The 25,767-nt window shown below is 44.9% G+C and overlaps 1 protein-coding gene across 3 annotated transcripts in view; it reads left to right on the top strand.

Moving 5' to 3' along the window:
* ANKRD45 (ankyrin repeat domain 45) overlaps positions 1 to 24,668 on the top strand; it is a 45,127-nt gene extending 20,459 nt beyond the window's left edge. For all 3 annotated transcript variants that reach the window (XM_075833281.1, XM_075833279.1, XM_075833280.1), the window contains exons 3-6: positions 2,680 to 2,847; positions 10,404 to 10,498; positions 18,482 to 18,620; positions 24,513 to 24,668. In XM_075833281.1, the coding sequence (XP_075689396.1) occupies positions 2,680 to 2,847; positions 10,404 to 10,498; positions 18,482 to 18,620; positions 24,513 to 24,541 (431 nt within the window). In that variant the 3' untranslated portion in view covers positions 24,542 to 24,668. The remainder of the gene's footprint in view (positions 1 to 2,679; positions 2,848 to 10,403; positions 10,499 to 18,481; positions 18,621 to 24,512) is intronic.
* Positions 24,669 to 25,767: the final 1,099 nt, after the last annotated feature.

Raw genomic sequence — 25,767 nt, forward strand, 5'->3', positions numbered from 1 at the left:
CTTGCAAGTGTGTGAAAAACACATGCCACACGCAAAGCCCACTGATGCAAAACGCAACGCAAACGGATAGATTTACGCTTTTTTTTTTTTTACGCGCTTAAATCTATCACGCTCGTGTGAATCTAGCCTAATTCTCAGAGATTTTTTACATCCTCGGCTCATGTTTATTTCAGTGAGAATAGGTAAAGAAGCCGCTGCCAGACTCCTCTTACCACGGCTTATCTCCTGCAGGAACAAAGGATTCAGGAGTTTGTGTTGACTGCTAGAGAAGTCCAATGTGTTGTTTTCCAAGGGAACCTGTTGCTACGTTTGGATCCAATTAACCACCAGCATGTCGGTATGTTGCTGGGATTTAGGGCGGATTCACACGAACGTGATTTACGTCCGTGCAGCCCGCGTGGTTTTCACGCGGGTCGCACGGACCTATGCAAGTCTATGGGGCAGTGCAGACGGTCCGTGACTTTTACGCAGCGTAAAACTCACGACATGTTCTATATTTGAGCGTTTTCCGCGAATCCATTGAAGTCAATGGGTGCGTGAAAATCACGCGCACCACACGGAAGCACTTCCGTGGGACGCGCGTTATTCGCACAACAGCAGTAAAAGAATGAATGTAAACAGAAAAGCACCACGTGCTTTTCTGTTTACAAACATCCAAACGGAGTGTCATAATGATGGCGGCTGCGCGAAAATCACGCAGCCGTGCATCCATATGAACATGACACACGGAGCTGTCACGCTGCTGCCACGCGTGCAAAACGCAGCGTTTTTGCGCGCGCAAAACGCTCACGTTCGTGTGAATCCGCCCTTAGGGTATGTTCACAAGGAGGAATCCGCCGCAAAATTCTGCCTCCCATTCATTTCAGTGGGAGTCAGACGCTTCTTTTTCCCGCTAGCGGGAAAAAGAAGCATCCTGCTCGATCTTCGGGCGGATTCCGCCGAATCTTCCATTGATGTCAGAGGGAGGAATTTTCCTGCAGTCGGCAAATACAATAAAATTAGTGTTCCAAACCAGCCTACGTCAAAACTGGCCGTTCAGGCAATAGTTAGTAAAATAACTTACAAGTCACTGAGATCCGCCTGTGAGCGCCATCGGGGTGTTCTGTTTCGGGGCTTCATGTTGTGGGCGCCCGATGCCGCCAGACTCCTCTCAATAAGTTATTTTACTAACTATTGTTAGTAAAATATCTAACGTCTCAGGAGGTTATGGGAATGCCACATACATATACTATCATGCAATTGGTAACACTACATTTTTTTTTTTTTCATCTTCTACGCTATGTTTTAGTTCAGTGCGCTTCTAATAAAAACTGTTTTCGTTTTTTCTTAGATATTTATTCGTTTTCCTTTTTGGTAAATACTCAACAGAATACAGAATATATTTGGGTTCATGCAGAGAGAATGCAAAATAAATCTATGGACCCATACTGCTTCCAGACTTTTATTTCTCACAAATTCATAAAGAATCTTTGAGAAAAAAAAATCCCGGCACCTTCTATCGCATGCCGTATTAGACCTGGTTCACACTTGCATATTTTTGGTCAGTATTTTGCATCTGTTTTTTAAAGCAAAAAATATAATGGAAACATTATATTCTTCTCTGTTTGTTTGCATCAATTCCTGATTTGGGCTTAAAAAAAATTGATGCAAAATACTATTCGAGTACGCAAGTGTAACTGAGGCCTTACAGAGATATTGTACCCTAGAAGCAGGACTTTGCCATGTGCATGAGACTGTTGAATGGTATTCTCACTTTGGCACCTTTAAGGTGCAATATCTTTTTATTTGACTTATGAGCAGCAATTACATAGAAAGTCTAAATAACCTTTACATCTAGCAATGAAAAGACAGCCATGTGCTGTACACCAGGTAGAAAATGATAAGAAACCTCTATAACAACATCACAATAAAAAAAAAATCTTGTGAGGGATTTAGGAATTACATATTTAGTAACATTTGTGCACCACTAACAGTAATTCCCCAATATAATGTCATTATTTAAAGGGACCCTCCGGTCCCAGGAACATTTTAAGTATGATGGTGTATATGGAGTAATAATAATTCTGATACCCTCCAGTTGCGTCCCTCTGCCGTGGATCCACCATTTAGGGTCCCCTCTGTACTGTCCCAAAATGGCTGCAGTGCTTCTTAGGCTACGAGTCTGAGCCACTCCCACTGTTTTCGGATTGGCCAGAGCTGGTCTTGTGAGCAACTCCATCCAATCAGTGAACAGAGGGAGTGTCTTAGACTCATCCTGAGAAGCGTTGTGGCCATTTTGAGACAACACAGAGAGGATCCTAAAATGGCAGATCCAAGGCATAGGGGGGCAACTGGAGAATACCAGGTAATATTGCTCCATATAACCCATCACATTTATGATTTTGTCCTGAGATCAGAGGGTCGCTTTAAAGCCCTGGGAGAGTATTGACAATAACCAGCAGGGCTACATCATCCAGACCCATCAGGTTATTATCAAAACTCTGTGCTTAAGGCCTTGTTCACATAGCGCAGTATTGGTGTTTGCATGCTTTTTAAGCCAAAACCAGGAGTGGATTCTAAAGAGAGAAAAATATAATAGAAATAATTACGGTAAATTCTTTTTTTATTGGATACAATCACTATAACCCTCAATTACTGATGAAATCTGTTCTCATGAGAATTGAATCTTTACTTTTGCAGGATATTCACCATTGCATTGTGCTGCAGCATGGGGTCAGGTAGCTGTATTAAAGACACTTGTCGAGTTAGGAGGCGACATCTTGCTCCTCAATTTCCGTGGTGAAAAAGCATGTGAAATAGCGACCAGATATAACAAGGCAGATTGTGAAGATTTCCTGAAATGGGCTGGTAAGTGGTGGTCTGACCTTGTTAAGTACAGCACATGGCAAAGCATCTTACTTTTAGGCCTTATTCACACGAACGAGTTTCTCGTCAGTGTGATGTCCATTTTAACAACGGACAGCACACTGACCAATAAAAGTCAGTTTATTCACACATCCGTTTTTTTTCTCTGGGCATGTGTCCGCTGTTAGATTCTCACAGTATGTCCTACTCTGGTTCGTTTTTGTGAACCAGACTCGCCCAATAAAGTCTATGGGTGCTTAAAAAAAAAAAGACGACAGCCTACGAACGACATCCGTGTGCTGTTTGTTTTTCACGCATCAGCTGCTAAAGAAATGCAGACAAAAAAGAAAAGTCAAACCAGTTAGTACTTGAAGAGGAGAAAAACGGATGAGAAAAACAGAAGACACACGGAAACCACACTGACGCAACATAGACCGCCATATGCATGAAAAACGGCTCAGACACGCTCGTGTGAATAAGGCCCTACCATAATAATATTTTATTCTTCTTGAGTAGCAGAATTGTGATGATCTTTTCAAATGTATTCTGTCTGTTTTCCAGCAAAAGCACTTGAGAATTCTTAAGAGGGACTGATCAAAAAATGTTTCTACCAAATTTCTGGAAAATTATGCAATTGGCTCATACAGCATATAGACACCAGAATATGAATAGTATAAGCTGACCATTCTTCTTCCTCTAACCTAATAACTAGCTTAGTGTGTAATAGGTCTGCATAAAGGTAGGGAAATGAAAGCGCAAGATAAGGGGTTGTCCAGGGTTAAAAAAAAACATGGCTCCCTTCTTCCAGAAACAGCGCCACATCTGTCCAAGGGTTGTGTCTAGTATGGCAGTAAGCTCCATTGAAGTGAATAGGTCTGATGCAATACCACACACAAACTGTGGACGGATGTGGCAGTGTTTTTCAAAAAATGCTGGCCTGTCAGATTTGTGACACCTACCTTTGTTTGACTATCTTTACGATTTCATAAAAATTCAAAAATTCTGCTCATTTGCCTTCTCACAACTAGCCGGGACATGACATGGTGCTTTTGGTGTCTTAGCAAATTGTGACATCCCCTCTACACACTATGTTTGGTTCAGAAGATTATCTGCCACTCAGGTACATCAGTGACGCGTCTGCTAATGACACATTTATCCTTGTACACAATGCTGGCAAGAAAGGGCCCCCTATAGTGCTCCAGCCAGAGAGGCCTGTAATACTCCTCTCCTCTCATTCCTCTTCATTCTAGGAGGAGGTTACCTGTGAGCGGCCAATTAATTATTGCTTACAGATCACTTCTTCCACCTACAGGAACCTGCAGCTGAGTGATCCATGAGATCGCTGCAGGTACTAGGCAGGCAGTATTTCATTATATCTGCACCCTGAGGATAGATACAATTGAAATCAGTGGCTCTCACAGATCCATCTCTGTCAGAAGGGGAGGCATTTATATGTAGGTGGCTGCTTGTCCTGCCTATACAGTTGTATATGTCTGTCATTGACTTCTATAATAAAAAATGTATAGCTATATATGATACATGTTTTTTTGCGTTATCCTGTTGTACTTGAAAGCATAGGCGACTACGTCTTGCACTCCATAGAAGGTAAAGTGAATCACTCGTATTTGAAGTCCAATGAGAAAGGCTCACACATCATGTTCAGTAATCCCCAGCCTCAGACAGAACTAATCAAACCTGAACAGCAATAAGAGATTGTCCCTATGATTGACATTCTGTGAAGGTCATGCTTTATTTTTACTTCTTTCCATTTTAACATCTCCTTCTTGAAGTCATTTTCCACATGAACATGTTACAAAAAGTTCACTCTCTGCCTTTATTTTTGAATTTATGTGGTCAATGTGTCTTCTATGCTGTTCAACCATTGATGTGTTTCCTGTGATCTGGCAAATAGTATCATCTATGTCAATTTCCATGTCCATGGGACAATCCGATACAGATATATTGCACTTGATGCAGGAACTGCTGATGTGATCCTAAAACGGGAAATTATTTTAAGACAAGTGAGTCATCAGGTCTGTTTGGAAATCAACTGTACATCATACATTATTCATAAAATCGAGTTTAAATGGTATATATAAATATATATATATATATATATATATATATATATATATATATATATATATATATATCATCATTGGGACTTGACAGGAGTTGGATTATCAGACTATCTGGAATATCAAATACCAGATTGAAGGAATTCATATGTAAACCGAAAACTTTACTGAACCCTTGACTGTATGGCTGGGTTCACATGACCATGTTACATCCGTAATGGACGGAACGTATTTCGGCCACAAGTCCCGGACCGAACTCACTGCAGGGAGCCGGGCTCCTAGCATCATAGTGATGTACGACGCTAGGAGTCCCTGCCTCGCTGCGGGACAACTGTCCCGTACTGTAATCATGTTGTCAGTACGGGACGGTAGTTCCACGCAGAGGCAGGGACTCCTAGCGTCGTACATCACTATGATGCTAGGAGCCCGGCTCCCTGCAGTGTGTTCGGTCCGGGACCTGTGGCCGAAATACGTCCGTCAATTACGGACGTAACATGGTCGTGTGAACCCAGCCTATGACTGTACTATTAAACTAGTTTTGCTTGAACAGAATTCCAGGAATTCACAAATTAAAGATATGAATCTACTACGACATATCCAAAGAAATTAGCCTAATACAAAAAATTATGGACCCAATTGTCCAAGCAGTTAGTATTTGGGTGTATATTGTGTTTCGACTGGAATGGCCACACTTTCTCTATATTTTCCTCTGCAAGCAAGTACTGTATTATGTCTGAATTAAGTTCAGACTATGTTTTACACTGGAGCCCTTGTAGATGTTAATAATCACTAATAGATTTGGTGGACCTTGTGTGTTGGGATTTGCACTGGTTAAATTAAAGCATTAGGTGTCTAACTAGCTGCCTGGTTGTCACCAACATACAAGCAAGAAAGCAATGGACTTGAGTCTGTAGTTTGCACCATCATGATCACAGATCTATGATGATGATAAACAGAAGATCAACCATCTCGGGTTCAGGATGAAGAAATAAGCCGACGTTAGGCCCTGTTCAATTCTTCATAAATTTAGAGGCAGATTTTCAACCTCCTGCACTTAATTTTCTGCAATGTTTCTCGCCCGTGCCCATTGAAGCGAATGCAAGAAACACTGCGAAAAACGCTCAGAAATTAGCGCTGCAGGTTTTTTCTGCCTCCCATTGATTTCAATGCGAGGTCAGAGGCGGAAACCGTGGCAAAAGACATGCCGCGTTTTTCCCAAGCAGTCTATAGCATGTAGCCTTGTCACATTTAGAAGACACCTAATTCACATCAGCTCAATGGAGCCCAGGGTCAAAGGGTGCAACTCAACACACTTGTACTATCCCTAAATTACTATTGCTGGAGGCTCTAAATTCGAAGGACAGCAGTGAAGCTTAATTCCTGGATTCCGTCAAGCGCGGTAAATCTGGTATAATGTCAGAGGTCATACGTGCAGATTACATACACTGATGTATAATGTATTATAATAACAGGGTGTATACACTGTTTCCTCTTCGAGCTCCTCATGCGTTGGGCATAAAGCTGTTCTGTATCGCGACTCACTTCTTATCCTTTTTGACTTATTTATAACTTTATTAATTGAATATGACGTGTTGACAGGACTGGAATTCCCCCGAGTGATGTGATTAACAGGATGTGGTATTGTAAATTAAAGAGAATTTGTCATACAGTAGCATAGACTTTCATGGTCGAACACTTGCATTGATGGAGAGATGTAGGAGGTGACTTAATGTAGTTACTGCGCCACTTACTCTATATGGATAAAACTATTGGGACACCTACACTTTACATCTACAGGAGCTCTTATGACATCCCATTCTAAATCCATAGGCATTACTATGGAGTTGGTCCCTCCTTTGCAGCTAAAACATCTACTCTTCTGGTATGGTTTTCTACAAAATGTTGGCGTTTGTCTGTGGGAATTTTTCCCATTCATCCAGACGAGCATTTGTGAGGTCAGACACTGATGTTGGACAAGAGGAGAGGGCCTGGCTCACAATCTCCATTCTAGTTCATCCCAGAGGTGTTGGATGAGGTTGAGGTCAGGACTCTGTGCAGGCCAGTCAAGTTCTACCACAGCAAGCTCACCCAAACAGGGCCTTTCCCAAACTGTTCCCACAAATTTGGAATCTACAATTGTCCAAAATGTCTTGGTAGGCTGAAGCATTACGATCTCCCTTCGCTGGAACTAAGGGGCCTAGGCTATCCCCTGAAAAACAACCCCATAGCATTATCCCTCCTCCACCAAACGTTACAGTTGGCACAATGCAGTCAGCAAGGTAACGTTCGCCAAACCCAGACTCATCCATCAGACTGCCAGGTAGAGAAGCGTTATTCATCACTCCACAGAACATGTTTCCACTGCTCCAGAGTCCAGTGGCGGCGTGCTTTACACTACTTCACCCAAGGCTTGGCATTGTACTTGGTGATGTAAGGCTTGCATGCACCTGCTCGGCCATGGAAACTCATGCCAAGAAGCACCCGGGGCACAGTATTTGTGCTAATGTTAATGCCAGAGGAGGTTTGGAAGTCTGCAGTTATTGAGTCAGCAGAGCGTTAGCGACTTTTATACCCTATGTGCCTCAGCACTGGCCGACCCCGCTCTGTTAGGGTATGTGCACACAACCTATTTTCTGACGTAATGGAGGCGTTTTACGCCTCAAATTATGCCTGAAAAGCCAGCTCCAATACGTCTGCAAACATCTGCCCATTGCCTGCAATGAGTTTACGATGCTCTGTGCAGACGAGGTGTCATTTTACGCGTCCCTGTCAAAAGACGGTGCGTAAAATTTAACCTGCGTCAAAGAAGTGCAGGACACTTCTTGGGACGTATTTGGAGCCGTTTTTCATTGACTCCAGTGAAAACCAGCTCCAATTACGTCTGTAAAAGCCGTCACAAAAAACGCGAGTACATGCAAAAACGTCTGAAATTCAGGAGCTGTTTTCTCCCGAAAACAGCTCCGTAATTTCAGACGTATTTTGCGCTGTCGTGTGAACATACCCTAACTCTACGTGATCTGCCGCTTCTTGGCTGAGTTGCTGTGGTTCCTAAACGCTTCCACTTTGCAATACCATTCACAGCTGATCGTGGGAATATCTAGGAGGGAAGACATTTCACTTACTGACTTGCTGCAACGGTGGCGTCCTATTAGGCTGGATTCACACGAGCATGTTCGGTCCGTAAAGGACGGAACATATTTCGACCGCAAGTCCCGGACCAAACACACTGCAGGTAGCCGGGCTCCTAGCAACATAGTTATGTACGACGCTAGGAGTCCCTGCCTCGCTGCCGGACAACTGTCCCGTACTGTAATCATGTTTTCAGTACGGGACAGTAGTTCCACGGAGAGGCAGGGACTCCTAGCGTCGTACATAACTATGATGCTAGGAGCCCGGCTCCCTGCACTGTGTTCGGTCCAGGACTTGCGGCCGAAATACGTTCCGTCCTTTACGGACCGAACATGCTTGTCTGAATCCAGCATTACAGTACCACACTCGTATTCAGTGAACTCTTTAGATCACCCGATTATTTCACAAATGTTTGTAAAGGCGGACTGCATGGCGAGATACTGGGTATTATACACCTGTGGCAATGGAACTGAATGAAACACCTGAATTCAATGATTAAGAGGTGTGTCCCAATACTTTTATCCATATTGTGTATCAGACATAGCATAGTTCAGCCTGGAGCAGGGAATTAGCATGGGGTGGGCTGTGGGGTACAGCTGTGGCTAATATAGAGGCATCTATAGTCTGAAGGGCACCTGTGGCACTGTATGGGAGCATCTCTGTGGTAGGTACTCAGGGGGGGCATCTGTGGCAGGCATTCTGAGGCACACACTGTTAATGGAACCTCAGTGTCTTTCGCTCAGCAATGTTGGGACTAAGACAAGGAAACAAAAAAAAAAAAAGTGCTGTTCTGGGGAGTGGGGAGATTTGTACCTATCTTCCATTTTCACATGTTAAATGGTATGAAATGTACCGTAAGTACCAAACAGAAGTTGACAGTCTTCTCACCTTGTGTTCATGCTTTGTCCAATATTTTCTAAGATAGAATGCCGCTGCTAGCAATATTAAAGAAAGGGAAATACAAGACATTAATACAGATGTGGGCATGGGGTATATCTGCCCATACATCCAATGTAGGTGATTAAGAATGCTGGTAAAATGGTGACCCGAGTCTTTACGGTTTGGTTCCTCTTGTAGTTCTTCTGGTAATAAGTCATAGCCAATAGTCGCCCATGAAGGACGGTCAGAAACTGCTGAAAGTTGAGTACGTGGTGGAAACATCTTAACACTTTACAGGATATCCAGGATGAACTGACGGAATAGATGACACATTTCCTATAAACCTTGCGTTGCCCTAAACCTATAGTTATTACATGAGGATAGTTGCACATCATATTCTAGATGTGATGTCACAGATATCTGAGCAACTTTGTGTTCTATGTGATCAGATGATAACTGACTCATGTTTGAAGGGGACCTGTTCCTCTTTGCCTCCTGCAAAGCCAGGATAATAAAAGCAAAAAAAATGTTTACTGATATGAGCACTCTATTGCTGTGGTATGGGGACCCAAGCCATCTTCCCCTCTCTTCAGCACTGAACATTGGACTGGAAATGCGCAATTTACAAATCAGAGAGTAATAATGAATAACATTGGCCAGGGTAATAAGAAATCAGACCTTAAGATCCACATAATATACAATGTTTGAGAAGACCACCATCTTTACAATCAAAGACAGTCCCGGCGGTCAGCTGATTGTTGCAGGTCCAGCCTTACAAATCCTAGGTAATCAGATGCTGTAGACCGACTTAAAAATGAATAAATGTAGTATTACATGGCGGCCATTCAAGTAGCTCTACATACCCGCAAGAGTGAGAGCTGCCTTTTATTAGCCGATCTCTGCTCCAGCTCATAGAGAGGGATTCCGAATGGGAATTTCCGTTCCTTTATGATGGCCATATGCACTAATAGGGTGTATGGAAAGTGGTCGTCTTGGTGAGACAACTGCCCCAGATGTCCCCTTAATCTGTTATATATGAAGTGATCCTAGAGAGAGTATTATATTTCTGCATATACCGTTTCATAGAATTTCCATCAATGTGTATTGCTGGCGTGCATGTATTTGGTATAATGGCACCCACACACATATTAATCAACTGGATGCCACGTCATTGCAATACATGTGTGTAGAGTAATACCGTGTTGCAACCAGGAAATTTGTGGTGTAAGTTTGAATGGCAGCGTAGACTTCCTGTTCTTTCAGATCAACTTGTGACATACCTATGGACCATTGCAACACTGCTCATGAGCTAACAATCCCTGGATCGTTTTGCTGAGTTTGGACTATTTCTGGGTCTTCAGTGGAAGAAATAGAAATTTAGTAATAAGAGATCAGGATCATACAGCCTAGTGTACTGTTTTTGGTACTTCCCTAGCTATGTATTACAAACGCCACAATTTTTTTTTCTTACAGACGCTAGATTGGCATTAAAGTCATATATCAGCTTTATCCAGCAGACCATATCAGACCCTGAAAAAGTTCATGGGAAACTTCAGAAAGAGGATAAGGTATATGATCATTAAAGCATTTGTTTCCATGCATCGTCATGTCTACTAATGTGTTCTCTGGAAACCTCGCTTTGGTATGCAATATAATAATAAGAACAGTCAAAACCAACTGTAAAGGAAAGCCCCAAATTCTAACAACAATGCACTACATTACAGTTAAATAGGCACTACACTTTGAACAAACTTTGCATGAATCGATAGCATAAGCGAATAAAAGAAACTTTGTAATATCTTATTAGAGAAAAATGGCTTTCTTTACTTATCAGGCTCCTTACTCCCTCTACCCTAACTGTTCACTCACACTGAATTTACTGCTTTACTCCATTATGTCTCAGATAAGACGGGCTCTCAACTCACTGAGGTATCATTTTACAGCTGGCCATAGAAGTTTATGGAGAGGGGGGGGGGGTGGGGAAACCAGGAGCATAGTGACAGAGTGGAGAAAGACAGACACACACACAGACATGCTGCAGCAGCTCATAGTAAGATTTCTATCTCACCCCAATCCTGGATTCTCAGCTACACTGCTCCTTGCTGCTGTATAATGTCCTCCATGCTGCTGCAGTGTGTGTGTGTGTGTGTGTGTGTGTGTGTGTGTGTGTGTGTAAAGACCGGGGGGTAGGGAAACGGACAAGTGAGCCCTAATCTACCCGCCACTCTGTCCCTGCCTACTTGCAACGACCCGCCCTAGGCGACGGGGTACAACTTGGCGGCGGTCCCTGCACTCAGTAAGTGCACGACAAACATACAAGGGAATACAAGCAAGGGAAAGGGGCAGTTGCCCACGGCAACACCGTGAGCAACCAGAGTGGTGAACGAGCCGAGTCAAGCCAGGAGTGTGCGAGGTACCAAACGAAGAGCAGAAGAGTAGTCAGTAAGCCAGGGTCTGTATGGAGCAGGAACAAAATAGAAGGAGCTGTAGCTGGGCCAGGAAACCACACGAAAAAGAATAACAAGCAAGGAGGAACAGGAAATGCAGGTATAAATAGACAGAGGGCGGGAGCTAGCTGAGTCTGGCCAGGCTGTGATAGGCTCTCCCACTCCTAAGCCTGCCAGCCTGAGTGGTGGAAGCTGGAGTCAGTCTCAGGGATGTAGATTCAGGTGCTGACTGATTAATTAAGGGAGTTAACCCCGAAGCTGTGCCTGGCAGATCCTTTACAGTACCCCCCCTTTTATGAGGGGCCACCGGACCCTTTCTAAGTGGACCTGGCTTACTGGGGAAACGCAGGTGGAACCTCCTGACCAATACCCCAGCGTGAACATCCCGGGCGGGTACCCAAGTCCTCTCCTCGGGCCCGTAACCTCTCCAATGGACCAGGTACTGGAGGGAGCCTTGGACCATCTTGCTGTCCACAATCCTGGCCACCTCGAATTCCACCCCCTCAGGGGTGAGGACGGGAACAGGAGGTCTCCTCGAGGGAGCCAAGGACGGGGAGCAGCGTTTAAGGAGGGAGGCATGAAACACGTCGTGTATACGAAAAGACGGGGGTAACTCCAGCCGGAAGGAGACAGGATTGAGGACCTCAATGACCTTATACGGCCCAATAAACCGGGGAGCAAACTTCTTGGACGGAACCTTGAGACGCAAGTTCCTAGACGACAACCACACCAGATCCCCGACCATAAACAGGGGGTTAGCAGAACGTTTTCTATCAGCCTGAGTTTTTTGTACGCTCTGGGACGCCTCTAGGTTCTTCTGAACCTGGGCCCAGACTGTGCACAGTTCCCGATGAACGACCTCTACCTCGGGATTGTTGGAACTACCAGGTGAAACGGAGGAGAACCGTGGATTAAACCCAAAATTACAGAAAAAGGGGGAGACCCCTGACGAGTTACTGACCCGGTTATTAAGGGAAAATTCGGCGAGGGGAATGAATGAGACCCAATCATATTGACAGTCAGAGACAAAACACCTTAAGTATTGTTCTAGAGATTGATTAGTCCTCTCCGTTTGACCATTGGTTTCAGGATGGAAGGCAGAGGAGAAGGACAGATCAATCCCCAACTTCATACAGAAGGCTCTCCAAAACAATGAAACAAATTGTACCCCTCTGTCCGAAACAATATTGACAGGGACCCCATGGAGACGCAGGATGTGTTTGACAAACAAGGTAGCCAACGTCTTGGCGTTGGGTAGTTTCTTGAGGGGCACAAAGTGGCACATCTTACTGAAGCGGTCTACCACCACCCACACCACCGACTTGCCTTGGGATGGAGGCAAATCGGTGATAAAATCCATGGAGATATGTGTCCAAGGTCTCTGGGGAATGGGCAACGAACGCAGTAAGCCCGCTGGTCGGGACCTGGGAGTCTTGGACCTAGCACAAACCTCACAAGCGGCGACGTAGGCCTTAACGTCTTTAGGCAACCCAGGCCACCAATCATTTCTGGTAATGAGGTGTTTGGTACCCAGGATGCCTGGATGACCAGATAGTGCGGAGTCATGATTTTCCCTAAGTACCCTTAGCCGGAATTGCAGGGGAACAAACAGCTTGTTCCCAGGAAGGTTCCCGGGAGCTGAACCTTGATCAGCAGCAATTTCAGAGACTAAATCAGAATCAATCGCGGAAATGATTATACCTGGAGGCAAAATACAAGCAGGATCTTCCTCCGAAGGAGGGCTGGCCATGAAGCTACGCGACAGTGCATCAGCCTTAATATTTTTAGACCCAGCCCTATAGGTAACCAAAAAATTGAATCTAGTAAAAAATAACGCCCATCGAGCTTGTCTCGGGTTTAGCCTCCGGGCAGATTCTAGGAAAACCAGATTCTTGTGGTCGGTAAGGACCGTTACCTGGTGTCTAGCCCCCTCCAGGAAGTGGCGCCACTCTTCAAATGCCCATTTAATGGCTAAGAGTTCGCGGTTGCCAATATCATAGTTACTCTCAGTTGGCGAAAACTTCCTGGAGAAGTAGGCACAGGGGCGGAGATGGGTGAGGGACCTGGTACCCTGGGACAAGACAGCCCCCACTCCCACCTCAGATGCGTCAACTTCCACGATAAATGGCTCCATTTGGTTGGGCTGAACCAGCACCGGGGCCGAGATAAAGCACTTCTTAAGGACCTCAAAAGCCTGGACAGCCTCAGGAGGCCAGTGGAGGAGATCAGCACCTTTGCGAGTGAGGTCCGTAAGAGGCTTAGCGATGACCGAGAAGTTAGCAATAAATCTCCTGTAATAATTAGCGAACCCCAAAAAACCCTGTAACGCCTTCAGGGAGGCAGGTTGGACCCATTCCGCCACAGCCTGAACCTTGGCGGGGTCCATGCGGAATTCATGAGGAGTGAGGATTTGACCCAAAAATGGTATCTCCTGTACCCCAAACACACATTTTTCGGTTTTGGCAAACAGTTTGTTTTCCCGAAGGACCTGGAGCACCTTCCTTACATGCTCAATGTGGGAGGACCAGTCCTTGGAAAACACCAGTATGTCATCAAGGTACACTACAAGAAATATCCCCAGGTAATTTCTCAAAATCTCATTTATGAAATTCTGGAAGACTGCAGGGGCATTACACAACCCAAAGGGCATGACGAGGTATTCGAAATGGCCTTCGGGCGTGTTAAACGCAATCTTCCACTCATCCCCCTCTTTGATGCGAATAAGGTTATACGCCCCCCGTAGATCCAATTTAGAGAACCATTGGGCCCCCTGAACCTGATTAAAGAGATCAGGTATCAAAGGAAGGGGATACTGGTTCCTTACCGTGACCTTATTCAGGCTACGGTAGTCAATGGATGGCCTAAGACCACCATCCTTCTTCCCCACGAAGAAGAAGCCAGCACCTACCGGAGAAGAAGAGGGACGAATGTAACCCTTGGCCAGGGATTCCTGGATATACTCTCTCATGGCTTCACGTTCGGGACAAGAAAGATTAAATATCCTACCCTTAGGAAGCTTAGCTCCTGGTACCAATTCGATAGCGCAATCGTATTCTCTATGAGGAGGTAACACTTCGGAGGCCTCCCTAGAGAAAACATCAGCGAAGTCCTGAACAAACTCGGGTAGCGTATTCGCCTCCTCAGGGGGAGAAATAGAATTAACAGAAAAACATGACGTACAACATTCATTCCCCCATTTGGTTAGCTCCCCAGTATTCCAGTCAAACGTGGGATTATGCAACTGCAACCAGGGAAGGCCTAGAACCAAATCGTACGATAATCCCTGCATCAACAGTACAGAGCATTGCTCCAAATGCATGGAGCCAACAAGGAGTTCAAAAACAGGGGTATGCTGTGTAAAATAACCATTAGCAAGAGGAGTGGAGTCGATACCCACTACCGGGACAAGTTTAGGCAAATCAATCAGAGGCATAGCAAGAGACATAGCAAATTCCACAGACATAATATTAGTAGAGGACCCTGAATCCACGAAGGCACTGCCGGTAGCAGACCTACCACCAAAAGAGACCTGAAAGGGAAGCAAGATCTTAGTACGTCTCCTATTTACTGGAAATACCTGTGCGCCCAAGTGACCTCCCCGATGATCACTTAGGCGCGGAAGTTCTCTGGCTGCATTCTTACGCTTAGGACAGTTGTTCACTTGATGCTTGTCATCCCCACAGTAGAAGCAGAGACCATTCTTCCTGCGGAATTCTCTACGTTGTTGGGGGGACACTGAGGCCCCGAGTTGCATAGGTATCTCTGAGTCTTTCCTGGAGGAACGAAGCAACGGAACTTCGGGAGGCATCATGGGGGAGTCGGAGGAGAAAACACATAAACGTTCATGTTGTCGTTCCCTGAGACGTCGGTCAAGTCGTACCGCTAAGGCGGGATTCACACGACCGGGTCGTTCCCGAGCCCGAGTGCCGGCCGGTAAAATCGGCCATTCTGCCCGGCCGGTTTGCATAAAGTTATGCATCCGTGCCGGGCCGGGCAGATCCGGACAGTGACATCAGCGGCAGCTCCTGAAGGGGAATCCCCATGTGTTCGGGGATTCCGCTTCAGGAGTTTCCCCTGATGTCACTGCCCAGATATGGACAGAGACATCAAGCGCTCTGTCCAGGAGCGGAATCCCCGAAAACACGGGGATTCCGCTCCTTCAAGGAGCTAAAGTGCGGCTAGCACATAGCAGAGCGGGGAGATACCTCCCCGCTCTGCTATAGTGGCGTCGCTACAGTAGTAGCAGCCGCAGCAGCAGCAGCTGCTGCTACTACTACTAGCGGCGCCATCGAAGGTGTCGCCGAGCCAGGGTGCTTTTAACAAGCAGGGGAAGGGAGCCAGCGCAGCGCTCCCTCCACCTGCTGTACACCCCGGCCCTGCAACACAGTGTACAGCGATGCCATTCGTCAGAATGGCATCAACTCCTCCTCCTGACATGCACTCTGCGCTGTGAGGAGGAGGAGATAGAGCGCAAGCGCCGGGAAACCCGGCCATCACTCGGAACACATTCCGGTGATGGCCGTGTAATACCCGGCCCCATAGACTTCTATGGGAGCCGGGCGGCCGGGTGTCCGGGCAAAGATAGAGCATGTCCTATTTTTTGACGGCCGGATTTTCCGGCCGTCAAAAAATCGGTCGTGTGAATAGCCCCATTAGGGGTCTATTATTCCTAATGCAGCCGGGTGCCGGCCGATTTATGAACGGCCGGCACCCGGCCGGGAAACCCTGCCGTGTGAATGAGGCCTAAAGCCATAGCCTGGTCTAGGGAGTCAGAAGAGGGATAGCTAACTAGCAGGTCTTTCAGGGCATTCGACAGACCCAACCTAAACTGGCACCTTAAGGCAGGGTCATTCCACCGAGAAGCTACGCACCACTTCCTAAAGTCAGAGCAATACTCCTCAACAGGTCTCTTACCCTGACGTAAGGTCACCAGCTGACTCTCGGCAAAGGCAGTCCTGTCAGTCTCGTCATAAATAAGTCCGAGAGCAGAAAAGAAACAATCAACGGAGGAAAGTTCAGGGGCGTCAGGAGCCAAGGAGAAGGCCCACTCTTGGGGCCCTTCCTGGAGCCGGGACATAATTATACCCACCCGCTGGCTCTCAGAACCTGAGGAATGAGGCTTTAAACGAAAGTAAAGCCTACAACTCTCCCGAAAGGAGAGAAAAGCCCTCCGATCCCCTGAGAACCGGTCGGGCAACTTGAGGTGGGGTTCAAGAGGTGCGGTGAGGGGAACTACCAAGGTAGCATCAGGCTGGTTGACCCTCTGAGCCAGGGCCTGGACCTGTAGGGAGAGACCCTGCATTTGCTGAGCCAGGGTCTCACGGGGGTCCATAGTGGTGTCAGGGACCAGGGTAGACTAGGTATGGGCTTGTTATTATGTAAAGACCGGGGGGTAGGGAAACGGACAAGTGAGCCCTAATCTACCCGCCACTCTGTCCCTGCCTACTTGCAACGACCCGCCCTAGGCGACGGGGTACAACTGGGCGGCGGTCCCTGCACTCAGTAAGTGCACGACAAACACGACAAACATACAAGGGAATACAAGCAAGGGAAAGGGGCAGTTGCCCACGGCAACACCGTGAGCAACCAGAGTGGTGAACGAGCCGAGTCAAGCCAGGAGTGTGCGAGGTACCAAACGAAGAGCAGTCAGTAAGCCAGGGTCTGTATGGAGCAGGAACAAAATAGAAGGAGCTGTAGCTGGGCCAGGAAACCACACGAAAAAGAATAACAAGCAAGGAGGAACAGGAAATGCAGGTATAAATAGACAGAGGGCGGGAGCTAGCTGAGTCTGGCCAGGCTGCGATAGGCTCTCCCACTCCTAAGCCTGCCAGCCTGAGTGGTGGAAGCTGGAGTCAGTCTCACTGATTAATTAAGGGAGTTAACCCCGAAGCTGTGCCTGGCAGGGGGGGGGGGGGGGTGGGTGTGTGTGTGTGTGTGTGTGTGTGTGTGTGTGTGTGTGTGTGTGTGTGTGTCAAATATTGGCCAGAAATAAGGTTATTCCTCATGTACACACATATGAAAGCTTATTCTAAAAAAGGCATCTCAAAATGTAGGTATACTTTAAAATCTTCGGAGCATGATGAACCTATGATTTTTAGTACAGTAAACGTACACCTGGTAAACATATGCCAAAAGAACAAATGCTGCATAGACACCCATGATACTGTACAGTATTTCCAGACATATTATGTCAACTATATGGCCAAAAGTGGTGTGAACCTTGCCTAAAATGCACTCCGGTAAAAAGCAAAATGAAGAAGCAGTAATGGATGTGGAACAAGTAACTAACTGTGGCTGCCATCACTATTACAAGGGGTATCTTAAAAGGGAGCATGTAAAAAATGTACAGCAGGGTCCTCTGCGCCACATGTCCCCGATACCTTGGTCGATCACCCAGCTCAGGCTCAACATTGAAAAAGTTTGGCCACTCCTGTCTTAGTGGATTTCATGGGTAAGCAAACTGTATTTCAGCTCTGAAAACAACTTTTTATTCACTGTCTTATGTTTCATCCATTTTTGTAAAACCTGAATACACTTTGTAATAAATCGATATGTAAGTAGTGATAGTTTAAATTATTTATACTTTAATAGTAAGGAATGATACTTTTTTTCTTAAAGGTTGTAATCATATTTACAGCTAATACTTGGATAAAATAAAGGGTTTGTTTGACAGATAAGACCTTTCATTTGAGAGCCGCTCAATCAGCAGATCGCCACGTCTGCTCCGGAGACCCCTGTCAAAATCTTCTGTACAATTTCCATTTGAGTGATTATTTCCTTGAAGTAGCCGCATGAATGGCCGTGCATGTAATAAACTTACAGCTCGGGTCCACCAGAACGAGAGCTGCTCCTTGTTAGTGGCTCTAGCTTATAGAGGAAAGTCCGGAGTGAAGGACCCATTCAATAAAGTCCATAGGTCCTGATAGGACAACCCTTTTACTGCCGCATGTCTACGGTGAAGTCCATGTCTTTTCCGCTTTATAATCAAGTATTTATATTCTTACAAAAGAGGATTCCAGTGTGAATCATGAACTAGTAAGACATTTAGTAGAGTAATTCTGTATTATTAGTTCTTGTAAATCTATAATATATTCTTTCCTTTAGAACCAGGCCACTGCTGCTTGCAAAGCAAAGAGTGAATGGCTGCAGAATGCCAAGAATCCAACAACCGAAGACTTTGTGGATCAGAAACTACAACTGGAGAATGCGGTGCAGCTCATCTTCACAAAGATCAATACACCACGTAAGAATCATTAGAAATAAATATATATATATATATATATATATATATATATATGTAGCTTAAATGACCTGCTACAATAGTCATATATTGCTTTATTAACCCCATTGTAGAAACATGCTTCACTCATTTCTGCCTTGTTTATACACAATTTACACCTAAAAAAAGTTACTTTCAACCCCTTATTTTTTTTATAGAGGAGACCCTATTACAAAGATCAATTCCAAGCGATTAGTCTGATACCACAATGAAACAGCATAATTGCCCAGGCAGGGTGCCCACTTCCATGGAAAATCACAGCACTGACCACAAAGTTGTCAGTAAGCTAAATATAGACACAATGGAAAGTAAAAAAAAAACGTCACGGAGAGGAACACCACTAAGGTTTAACCTTTAATGAAAAGTCATAAAAGCAATGAATTCCATGTGAATATAATTATTGGCATCGTAGGGGTAAATAATAAGGGAATGATAATACAAGGATCTCTGCCGTTTACACCATATACACCACTTACAATGGTGGGATAGCTACACTGATAAGAGCGATTCCACACTGAACCCTAACCTATTGTACCCTAAATCAACCCAGTTTAGCCCTAGAAAACAGCCACATAGTATAGTCAGCCACCAAATATCAGCCCATGGCTGCCAGTTCTACTATGTGGCTGATTCCTCTCCATACTGGGGACACACAAATACCATTGTCATGACTATACCAATGCCATTTGTAATTATTGTACTTTTGCAACAATCATGTTGGAAATATTTATGACTTTATACTCTGGTTAGTTGTAATCATCGTGTAGATTTGGTCTCTATAGCCAGTAACTATTTTTGCTTCCCTGATGAACTATGACCTCTGGTCATAAGAAATGAGCTGGGAAGTTTCTACACGACCCAGTTTTTGGAATTATGCGGTGATATGCAAGAGTCTCTCTCTCTCTCTCTCTCTCTCTCTCTCTCTCTCTCTCTCTCTCTCTCTCTCTCTCTCTCTCTCTCTCTCTCTCTCTCTCTCTCTCTCTCTCTCTCTCTCTCTCTCTCTCTCTCTCTCTCTCTCTCTCTCTCTCTCTCTCTCTCTCTCTCTCTCTCTCTCTCTCTCTCTCTCTCTCTCTCTCTCTCTCTCTCTCTCTCTCTCTCTCTCTCTCTCTCTCTCTCTCTCTCTCTCTCTCTCTCTCTCTCTCTCTCCTCTCTCTCTCTCTCTCTCTCTCTCTCTCTCTCTCTCTCTCTCTCTATATATATATTGAGAGAGAGTGGTAGTGTGTTGTATCTACATTCCTATTATTATACTAAGGCCTTATTCACACGAACATGTATTACATCCGTGCTACGCGCGTGGAAATCACGCGCGTCGCACAGACTTATGTAACTCAACGGGGCCGTTCTGACAGGTCGTGATTTTCACGCAGCGTATGTCCGCTGCGTAAAACTCACGACATGTCTATACATGCCAGTGTTTCGCGCAGCACGCACCCATTGAAGTCAAATCACGCACGGAAGCACTTTCGGGTGCTGCGCGTAATTTGCGTTATAAAAAAAATTAATGAAAACAGAAAAGCACCTCCTGCTTTTGTTTGTATACCTAAAAACATTGTCATAATGATGCCAGCTGCACCAAAAAAAAAAAATCACACAGCCATGCACCATATACAGGATGCCACACTGAACTTTTGCGTGTGCAAATCACAGCGTTTTTTGCACGCGCAAAACAGACACGTTTCTGTGAATAAGGCCTAATAGGTAGAGTCTGCTCTTATTAGGTCTGGGCGCTTCACTATCTCCCCAGTTCTTATCAGGGTTGATTTAGAATACAATAGGTTCGGTTCAAGTATAGGATCACTTATCAGGATGACTATCCTGCCGTTGTAGGTAGGGATTAAAGTATGTGGACCAGGGTGATATCCCTTAAAATTTTTCCCTACAAAACCAAAAATATATTCACATAGGACTGGTGTTTTTAATTATTCATTTCAACAGTAAAATGTAATTTCTCGTGGTGGCCCTCTAAGTGACCTTTTTCCATTGAAACAAACACCTTGTCGTGCACTGAACTGGAGAATTTGGAAATTGGATAAAGTTACACAATTTATTAGTGGATTTTTTTTAAATCCCAAACGGATGATTGTGAGATGTTCAGGAGTTCCTTGCGGTCACAGATTATCTTTTTCCTCTAGCAAGACCGCTTACTTTACCTGAATGTAACCAGCTTCACTAAATATTCCATTAAAAAATTAATTGTTAAAGGCTACGTACACCTATGAAATAACACATAATATAAATATATATATGTTATCTTGAGAAAGGCTCCATTGGGTGAGCTGAACCGTCGCACAGGTGAATAAAGTTCCACTTCACTGAACCTGCTGGAGTGCTGCTATTATTTACTCTTTGTATGTTGAGGTGTCGATGCTGTATTGGTGTCCAAAGGCCTGCATCAGGACTTTCTATATGCTCACAGTGCTGCTTTCTTTTGGAGATATATAGATATATAAATAAAACAATATCTGTGTCTGGAACAACTTTGTAATTACTTTTTATTTTACATATACAAAATGTACAAAAATATAGGTTCTAGCTTAGTTATCAAACTTCTAACATTGTATCTCTTAGGGGGAGCCTTCACGGTATGTCCTATTTTTCTGTTCCTACCTCTATCCATGGATATGACCTCCAGGCGACGGCAACAATGCCCCTATATTAACATCTTGTCACGATCTAGAGGATGCATTAAATCATACTCCCCTTTTTAGGAGAGGTTTGGTCCCATACACAGATAACCAATCAGGCCGAGGGAGATTTTAACCAAAATTAACCCTCCCCATTATACGTGCCCTCAGAGATCTACAGTTTCCATGGCCAATCCCTTAGTACTACATTCTGGCTTGATAGCCTCTTCACCTCAGACTCCCCCATAACATTCAAACCGCAAAATACCCACACCCCACCGCTTTCACCAGGTTACTGGCAAAAAAAAAAAAAAGTTTGGTTTAAGGTCTTAAAGAGAACCTTTCACCTCCCCAAATATCTGCAGCTGAAGGCAGTATGTTATAGGAAAGGCTTCACAAACACTGTCTCGCGTAAAATTATTTTTCCAACTCCCTCCGTTATTTACATATCGGTGCCGTTATATTTGGCGCCCTATATGTAAATAAGCCCCGGAACTGTCAATTAAGCGTTTCTAACTAAATGGCAAGGGGGCGTGATGTCTTCGCTCTGACACTGTCCAATCAGCTGCGGACAGTGTCAGGGCGGCTTGCGCTGTGTTCTCTCCTGCGAGAACACACACAAAGTTGGTGGTTGTGCTGCAGATAGCGTGGATGTGCGCACGGCCGTTCGCGCGCACATCGACGGATGTAAGTAGATCTACTCGTCTCTTCTCGTTCCGTGGCGGCGGGAGTGTTGACGTCGATGTGCGAGCGAAAGGCAGTGCGCGCATGCGGGTGCGCACACGCATGCTACAGCTCAACCACCAAGTCTGTGTTCTCACGGGAGGGAACACAGCGCAAGCCGCCCTGACTGTCCACAGCTGATTGGACAGTGTCAGAGTGACAACATCACGCCCCCTTGCCTTTAAAGAGGCTCTGTCACCAGATTTTGCAACCCCTATTTGCTATTGCAGCAGATAGGCGCTGCAATGTAGATTACAGTAACGTTTTTATTTTTAAAAAACGAGCGTTTTTGGCCAAGTTATGACCATTTTCGTATTTATGCAAATGAGGCTTGCAAAAGTACAACTGGGCGTGTACCAGAGGCTACAGATGATTCTGCAGCAGCATCGGCGTTTGCAGGTAAGTCGATGTAGCTACTTACCTGCAAATGCTGATGCTGCTGCAGAATCAACTGTAGCCTCTGGTGCCGACACGATGCAGGACCTGTGAGTGACGTCACAGTGCTGCACTGCCAGAAGCTGGGCATTGTGAAGAGAAGTGGATGATACTTCTATACACAACGCCCAGCTAGTAATAGTAGTAAACACGCCCCGATGTACGCACATAATACACGCCCAGTTGTACTTTCTTTTCAACACGCCCAGTTGTACTTTTGCAAGCCTCATTTGCATAAATACGAAAATGGTCATAACTTGGCCAAAAATGCTCTTTTAAAAATAAAAACATTACTGTAATCTACATTGCAGCGCCTATCTGCTGCAATAGCAGATAGGGGCTGCAAAATCTGGTGACAGAGCCTCTTTAAGTTAGTTAGAACGCTCCAGTGACAGTTCATGGGCTTATTTACACATCAGGCGCCAACTACAATGGCACCAATAGGTAAATAACGGAGGGCGTTAGAAGAATTATTTTACGTGGGACTGTTTGTGAAGCATTTCCTAGAACATGCTGCACATATTTGGGGAGGTGAAAAGTTCTCTAAACTTCTCCCATCTTACTTTCCACTTCTGTTTTAACATATCAGCAGAGCTAGCAGCTTTCCCACAGATAACTAACTTTTACTTTGAGTTACAGCTGCTTTGTATCCTGAGCAGCCGTATCTTGTGCTAAAACCTAAATCCAGCAAGTCAGCAGGACTGACTGGTTCAGTGACAGTGGTTCCTGCGTGTCTGACACACAGTATGCACCAGTTATCGATCATATCTACGTTACGAACTTAGATGTGATCGATAACAGCTTGATTCTGCATGTCAGAGACACAGGACCCACAATCACCGAAGCACAGTCCCGCTGACCTGATGGATTTAGGTTTCAGTGCACTATACCGCTTCTGTGTGTCAAGGATACAAACCAGCTGCATCTGAAAGAAAAAGTAATTAAAGTTGCAAACACATATACAGTTTTCTTTAAAAAAAAAAAGTTGTACATAGTCGTTAAATCTCCTCCAGGAAAGAAAAAAGTAAAAACACATCAGGTTAATGAAAACCGAACCTGTAGGGAATCTAATGTGTATTAGGGCCTCCAGGCTGTCCCCCTAAAGCAGACGTGCAATTAAAAGTTAGGAATATTAGATAGTCATGCCCATCTTTTGTGCTGCCAGGAGGGTCTGGAAGCATCTAGTCTCCATTTCCCCTGGCAAAACAATAAGCATGTACATTTAGCCACTATTGCTGCCTTGCCATCTTATGCCTATATTCAGGCTAACCCAGTATGAGCTGGTCCCATTGAAGGCACACAGTCACTGTCTGGAGGAAGCAATATATAGAGCAAGAACAAAGCTTCAAGCCGCTATTGATCTGGTTAAGAATGAACCGCATGGCCTCAGTGCTAACCACGACATTAAGTGCCGACATTTTGGGCGGATTATTAAAAAAAAACAAAAAACATCTCACATAGGCTACAGTCCCAGAGTTGTGTTTTAGGCCCCAATGCACACAACCGTATCTATAAAGCAATACTGAACCGTATTTGCAGTCATCAGCAACGTACCCATTTCTGCTGAATGTTATCCGCAACTGCGGTCCGTAGTGCATCTGTATATACGGATCCACAAAAAAAAAATTAAAAAATATGGTTGATGGGAAATCCCCTTTGGGTCGCTTAGCAACACTTCTGTATTTGCAGACTCACCTCCGTAGCCACTCGCAAGTTTGGCTTCCCCCATAGACTTCTATGGAGGAGTCCGTGCCGCAATTGCAGCCCAAGAACGGACATGCTCCATAATTCCCGGCACGGACACCCAGCCGTAGCGATACGGAAAAGGTGTCCGCATTCAATGGAAGAGAATGGGTCAGTTTTTTGTGGACAGCAATTGCGGTTTCAAAAACGGAGTTTTTTTTTTTTTTATGGTCGTGTGGATGGGGCCTTGGGTCAAGTTGCGCAAAATCTGAACTTTCAGATCTGAAAATAAGGGCTAGTTTACATGGCTGTATATGATCTAGTGTAGCTATTTAGTCATTTTATAACCAGCTACAATGTTAATTGACAAGAATTTTTTTTTCCCCCATAGGAGTAGAAACTGGAAAGGTCAAACCGTGACGTATCATTTCAGTCTCTGGCTTGTAAATAGTCTTTATAAAATTGTGATTTAGTACATACCCCTCCCCCATTCTTCCTCAGTGACCGTAGTTAAGATTGTCATTGTAAATTAAATGTAAGCCTTGAATCTAAGTTGTAACTCGTACTTATTACTGTTTAATTGAGAAACCTTCCCAGTCATTAAGTGTATAGTCAAGACCAAACGGTACCACAGACCTAATGTTAGCAATTCTAAACCAATCTGTATACAAGCAACATTTTATTTTGCTGACAAGCTCTGTAAATGGAAACCACTTACTATCCATGAAGGGACCCACTAGAAAAATAGCTGATACAGCGCCATATGAAGGCACCCTACAGCTGCAAGCAGAGTGCCTACAGCTCAACAGTACTGAACCATAGGGACACCTACCCCGTACATAACCCATGAGGCCTTAGATGGCAAAGGGGGACCGTTCAGTAACCTTACCCTTATGTCACTTAGTGCAGCATCACTAAGGGGAAATAAGGATTTCAAGGAAACCTCCATGTTCAGATCTGGTTAAGAACATCCAAAATTACTGGAAGTCATAAGGGGTAATTCATCATTTCTACACCAGTTTACTGGCATACTTTTGGTGCGACTTGTGGAAAGCGGTGTGGTCTCAGCACAAGGGGTGTGTCCACCAAGGTTCAAAGTTATGATTTACACCAGAAAACTAGTGTAAATTATAGCAGAAATCTACTCCAGCTGCTATAGATTTAACACTATGAGGCATAGCAAGGTAGAGGCCTTTGCTGAAGGAAATATATAAATACTTTCCTCCACGTCCCACATCACTAGCGCTGCCCATATAGTGTGACGACACCGGACAGTGTCAGAATGTATGCGATGCATCACCGATGACATTGAAGTGCTGCGTCGCATATAAAAAAAGGACCTGAGGATGCCCGGCGCCAGAAGGATAAGTGAGGAGAGTATGGGGGGGGCTTTTGCCTCTTCAGGGTGTCTAAGTCTACACTCATTTTTCTATTAGTCTTAATAAATCCCCCCCCCCCCCCCATATGGTCCATATTCAACCAGCACTTAACTCATAGGTTTTTCACTACTGGCCATTTGTTACCAGGTAGCCACTGCACGGATAATATACACCGCACGGACGTTATAAACCACATCAGCTGAGCGCTATGCAACTTTGGCTCACGTAGAACATCTGGGAGACAGTCTTCAGGCTGACAAGGAGCGC

Source organism: Rhinoderma darwinii, chromosome 7 (assembly GCF_050947455.1).
Source record: "Rhinoderma darwinii isolate aRhiDar2 chromosome 7, aRhiDar2.hap1, whole genome shotgun sequence".
Taxonomy (NCBI): domain Eukaryota; kingdom Metazoa; phylum Chordata; class Amphibia; order Anura; family Rhinodermatidae; genus Rhinoderma; species Rhinoderma darwinii.